Source organism: Cryptotermes secundus, unplaced genomic scaffold (assembly GCF_002891405.2).
Source record: "Cryptotermes secundus unplaced genomic scaffold, Csec_1.0 scaffold1229, whole genome shotgun sequence".
Classification (NCBI taxonomy): domain Eukaryota; kingdom Metazoa; phylum Arthropoda; class Insecta; order Blattodea; family Kalotermitidae; genus Cryptotermes; species Cryptotermes secundus.
The window spans coordinates 94,178-100,260 of record NW_019723925.1 but is presented as its reverse complement, the minus strand read 5'-3'; the positions used below and the strand labels follow the sequence as shown (position 1 = coordinate 100,260).

General features: G+C 37.8%; 1 protein-coding gene across 1 annotated transcript in view; it reads left to right on the top strand.

Moving 5' to 3' along the window:
• Window positions 1-5,755, top strand: part of LOC111862187 (probable 18S rRNA (guanine-N(7))-methyltransferase) — a 7,396-nt gene extending 1,641 nt beyond the window's left edge. Inside the window, exons 4-6 of the mRNA XM_023847379.2 lie at window positions 856-1,049; window positions 3,064-3,296; window positions 5,390-5,755. Coding sequence (XP_023703147.1) covers window positions 856-1,049; window positions 3,064-3,296; window positions 5,390-5,534 — 572 coding nt within the window. The 3' untranslated portion in view covers window positions 5,535-5,755. The remainder of the gene's footprint in view (window positions 1-855; window positions 1,050-3,063; window positions 3,297-5,389) is intronic.
• The last annotated feature ends 328 nt before the right edge of the window (window positions 5,756-6,083 follow it).

Here is a 6,083-nt window from a genome sequence, read left to right as displayed (position 1 = left end):
TAGATGTTAAATTTTGAACTGGGTGCAGTGTGACAGCGACGTGAGTGTTATACACCTGATGATGGCCGTCTGAGGCCGAAACATGTAGTGTAGGGAGCAAGATCAAAGACACAAAATATATTGTTTGCACTTGAGACGGAGTTTATATCATTTATCATTGAGAAACTTTTTCGTTCATCACATAATATCCATTGTGTACAATGGCATTGTTCCACATGATTCAAGAGACTATGCCAAACGCAATGCTGACTGCTGACCTCTAGCCAGTATTGAGGTGGAGAATATAAGGACCACTTTGAACACCTTTATGGTGTTATTCTTAAGTACAAAGTTGACTTACCTTCTTCATGCCACATGTTGGCCATGAGCAGCATAGGCAAAATTCATGCTAAAGATTCTGAAAAATAATAAAGTGACTTAAGAACCGATATAGCGTGGTTAGTGTAGAGATTAGTCAACAGGTTGGATCACTGAGGATTGGTGGTTCAATTAACGGCAAGGACGAGATATTTGTCTTCTCCAAAGTATCCAGACCTCTCTATGGCTCACATAGCATCCTATGGCATAAATACTGGGGGCTCTTTACCTGAAAGAAAAGTGACTGGGGTATAAAGCTGACCAGTTACTTCCACCTATTGTCAAGGGTAAGAATGAATGGAGCAATACCTCCAGTCTCCTGTATGTGTTAATGGCTTGGTGCATAATTAAGCACCTTTACCTTTTACCATTTTAATACATTGACATAATAAATTTGTGCATAAGATAATTTTATGTTAGCTTGTAGCTGGAACCATCCAGGTATGGAAAATGTAAAGGAACAATTTTATTGAAACAGAACCACATATTTCATTACAGATGTTGCTTTAGAACGAGAAGTAGAAGGTGACCTGTTGCTGGGAGACCTTGGGCAAGGTTTGCCTTTTCGAGCTGGTGCCTTTGATGGTGCTGTGAGCATCAGTGCCCTCCAGTGGCTCTGTAATGCAGACAAAACTAGTCATCATCCTACCAAACGATTATACAAATTTTTCAGTTCTCTCTACTCTTGCTTGGTAATTTCATATTTACATATAACCCCCCCTGCAGTGCAGTTTAAAATATTCTTGGAATGTTCTTGGGGGTAAAGGGCAGCTGGCGCATAAGGCTAACAACCTTACCACCATCTATGAGCCGATTGTCTAGAAAATGTGGGAACCTTAACATCTCACAGCCCTATGGGCCTCTACGGCCTGTTACAGGGATACCTTTACTTTACTTTATATGTATTTGTATAATGAACCTGCTTTTATTCAGCATGTGTAGCTGTTCCCTCATTGGATGAGGGTCTACTGTATTATTATTATTATTATTGTTGGAGGGGGTGGGTTTCCCCATGCACCGCGACCAGTTTGATCTATTGTACCTCCCCTTTTGATATTCTACCAGTCTCCATACCCTACTGGTACTGGTGCTTGCCATCAGCCCCACTCAGCCAGCGAGTTCAGCCTCTACTGGCTCAGCGGTACAAGATGCTTCCCCCATCTACAAGAGGCATTGGAAACTACTTTGGGCAGGAAACTTGCCTAATAATTTGGCTCAGAGGTCTCTTAGAGACATGAGCTTCTTTTACGTGCCGTAAATCTACGACACGGGACCCACGGCTTAAAGTCCCTCCTGGAGGACTTGTTCCCTGAATTTTTCCGCCCTTAAAAATTCCACGACCTCCGCTGGGTTTGAACCCGCATACCTTGAGTCATGAGGTGGGAACGTTACCCCTAGACTATGGAGGCTGCTGAGGGTCTACTGTATATTTTTATATTTATTCAGAGTCCATTATAGTGAATAACATAAAGTACTGTGGAATATAATGTGTTGTCTGATGGCAGTAATGGCTGCTACTCAAATGCTGTATATATTCATCATCATCATAGCCCTTTGTGAGCCCTGGCCTTCCTCAGGATTGCTCGCTATTCTTCTCTATTCGATGCTACATTCCTCCAGTTCTTTATACCCAAAATTCCTATGTCCTGCCATGCACATTCTTCCCATCTTAACCTTGGTCTTCCCACTCTCCTATTTCCTTCTGGTTTAGTATTAAGCATTTTTTTGATGGTTCTGTTCTTGCCGGCACATATTATGTGTCCAGCCCATTCAAGCCTTTTCACCTTTATAAATCCAGTAATGTCTGGTTCATTAAATAGTTTGTATAGCTCATGGTTATGCCTCTTCCTCCATATTCCATTTTCTTCCACTGGTCCAAAGATATATCTCAGGATCCTCCTTTCAAATATACTTAACAGTCTTTCATCCGATCTTGACAGTGGCCAGGTCTCAGAGGCATAAGATAGCACTGATCTTGCTGTATATATTCCTGTGCAATTAATATTTATAAATAGGATCCCCGCATTGTAGCAGAACTTTTATTGTGAAGGATTGGTGATCTTTACAATGTGTCACCTTTGTGCAAAGTGTGCTATAATTGTGAAACAATGAAAATTAAACGTGTAAATTCAGTGTAGTGTATATGACATATTTTATTAAAAGATACAAATTTTGTGGAATGCAAAGTCACATAATTTTTTTTTTTGCTTAGATATGTGAGAGGATTAGAACAAACTGTTTTTCTGGCAGTCCACACCACTATGAGTGTTGTTGTTACAAAAATACAGAAAAAATGTCTTTCATCCATAGGAACTTTCTGTAACTACCCACAGATTATGTTCATTTTCAGAACAAAACTATTCAGTAATATTGGAATACTTTTCAATTATGTTCAAGATGTATATCAAATTTGCAAAATAGTATGTTATATTATTTGAGGCTTGCAGTGTTATTCAATTCAGAAAATCAAAATAGAATCTTTGAAAATTATATAAAATTATCTCATTCGTTATCGTATGCATTGTTGCTTCCCTTTCAACTTTATTTTCAATCTTAATGATTTTATTTTCAAAATATTAATTCTAAGCTATTAGACAGGAGAATATCTTAATCATTTTTAGTTGGATGGTTCCCTTTTATTAACAACAGTAATCTGATTTACAAATGAAGTGTAGAGTAGATGAAGTGAATATATTTCAATTTCAGAGTCGCACAGCAAGAGCTGTGTTCCAGTTCTATCCAGAGAACAGTGACCAAATGGAACTCATGACCACACAGGCCATGAAAGCAGGGTTTTTTGGGGGTGTTGTTGTTGACTATCCCAACAGCACAAAGGCAAAAAAGTTTTTCTTGGTTCTTATGTGTGGTGGAGCTGCACCACTTCCAAAAGCAATGGTTGAAGCTGAAGAGGAGGAAAGAATTTCATATTCCAGCAAGAGGTAAAATCCCTCTAAATATTACAGTAGAATCTGTTTATTATAGGATGCCTAGAGAACTAAACATGTTTTCATTTAACGCTGGTTCATAATTCATGATAAAAAATATTGCACAGTATATGCCTGATGTATTCATGACAAAATCACCAAGTCAGAGATTCATGCTCTGTGTAATACCTGTATTTTTCTGCATATATACATTTTTTTATTGCTAGAGGTGTGGGACTAAGTCCCTTGTACTGCGGCCACTTCTGGCCTATTATACCAACCCCAGATGATAGGGGAGGGTGATTGTGGAGCAATTGGTGGAATGAAGATTGGCAAGGGAAACCGAAGTACTCGGAGAAAACCTGCCCCAGCGCTACTTTGTCCACCACAAATCCCACTTGACCAGACCCAGGATTGAACCCGGGCTGCTGTGGTGGGAAGCCAGCAACTAACTGCTTGAGCTATGGTGCGGCCCCTTGCATATATACATTAAGTAATGCCCATTTTACAGTAGAAAATTCTCTGGGAAAAGACACTGTTACATTTTTACCACCTTAGTTACTGTTATTTTGCTTCAAATTACTGCATTTGTAATAATTTTAGTTCATATTATGCATTTGTAGTATTTGTTTTTGGAAATGTGAGTCTGTCTCATATGCATGCACATATTTATTGCCCACATTAGCAGAAGTAAGGTGTTTTTAGTCAATATGAAGTTCTTTGCTCTCTTCCCCCACATATTTAAATGAAAAGTAATTCAATGTGAAGATACAAATGTTAACAGCAACACAGTTTGGTATCAGTGAAATATGTATGAGAGATTGGAGACACTGGAAACAAAATTTTCCAATTCTAGACCAAAAAATTAAAAATTTTCAAGGGACTGAAAATTTTTCAGAGCTACTTTGCTTGTCACCTGCTTCTCCTGGTTTCTTGCTTGGCTTATTCCTCAGTCCTAAAGATGGAAGCAGTATGTTCCTTGAAATTGTTGGGCTGTCCCCACACTACACAGCATTACAACTTGCAAGAACGTATAATAGCTATCACTGTGTGATCCTCAAATCCAAATGGATGTAATATTTTGCATGAAAGGTGTCTGTTTAAAGCTCTTGAAGTCAACCACAGTGCTGAAATTCAAGGGACAGTGCTCAGAGCAAGCCAGAAATATGCAGATTAGAACTACATGTTCTGGGCAAGCAGCAGGTGTTATATCAGTCATGTTTTTCATGTGATGTATTTGATCTAGTTAATGTATCCTCTTATTTCTATTTGTTAAATTGTATGTTAAGGGAAATTGATACCAGTGTCTCCATATTTATATTTGTTGGTACTATGTAACTTGATTGTAGTGTTGATGATGTGAGAAGGTGCGTGTTTAGGCTTATTTCTGATACAATGTGTTATTTTTCATACATTTTTATTTAACTTTATAATTTTCTTGTCTTTCAGATTCACCAGTTTCTAATTTTCTGGCATATTTTGTGATGTATTTGACTACATATATGCTTTTAACATTTCATTGTGTGGTTGAAAATGTCATTCATAAATATATATGAAATATAATTATATTTTAAGAAATTAAATATATCGTCACATGTCGGGGGTATGTATGTTGAAAATAACAGGTTCTGGTTTCAAGGATTTGATTTATTGGTGCTTAGGTTACAGTCTCTCTTAATCACACTCAATTATAATGCTATCACTGTTCTACACACTTTCAGTTCGCTGTTGCACATGCACTAGGATTATGCTGGTAGTGGATCTCAAAAACAGAAACTGCCACTTCAAATTGCTATGAAGTCTTCTTGTCAGTTTGTCTTCGATCTCTCTTGAACCTGGGAACTCAGCTAAAAGTTCCATCTGTTTCTCAACTCCTTGAGTGTACAACTGACTCGTAACTGTTCTGAACTGAACTTGCTTCTGCATTCACTTCTCTTTAAGCACTCTGCACAGACCCAACGGAAAACACTATCTCTGTTGTTGACATAGGAAACATGGCCTCATCTATTGTTGCATGTTGGACCATGTTTATAGAGCTGTTGCCTGGCAATGTGTTGATCAGATCTGTTACAATATTTTGTCAATATATACTCTCTTTGTTCTTTCAGGGATCAGCTGAAAAAGATGCGAGGCAAACCTCTAAAGAGGAGCAAAGAATGGATCCTAGAGAAAAAGGAACGTCGTCGGAGGCAAGGCAAACCAACCAAAAGTGACACAAAATACACTGGTCGCAAGAGAAGTGGGCGATTCTAATGCCTAGTGTATATAATAAATTTGTACTATGCATATGTAATATATTATTAAACTTTTTTTATAATTTTTAAGATGTGAATCTGTTTTGAATTTTGCACACACAAAAATGTTATTCATGTTTTATTTCAAGATCCAACACACGCATGAGAAAGCACTGAGCTGTTCTTCAAAAAGAAGAAAAATGTAATTTGAAATGTTTAATAAATGAAGGAAAAAACAAAGATTGAAGAGAGATATCTGCTGGAATGTAATGCTGCGTGTAGTCCGTTGGAAGGCAATTGATGTTTCAAAGGAAGATATCACTACAATTTTCAGGGCCAAATAATAAGCCAAGTAAGGTACACAGCATTATATCCCAAAAGGTAGACGCTTCATAACCGTTCCGAGAACCTCGGATAATATAAAAACAGGCTGGATTTTACCCCAGTAATTTTTCTACAGTTTAAATATGAAAGGGTTGATTGGAATCTCGCTTGCATGTGGCGTTTCAAATAATTTAAGCCAATTGCGGCGTTGGGTGGCGAAATTGAATTCTAAATCCACCAGTAC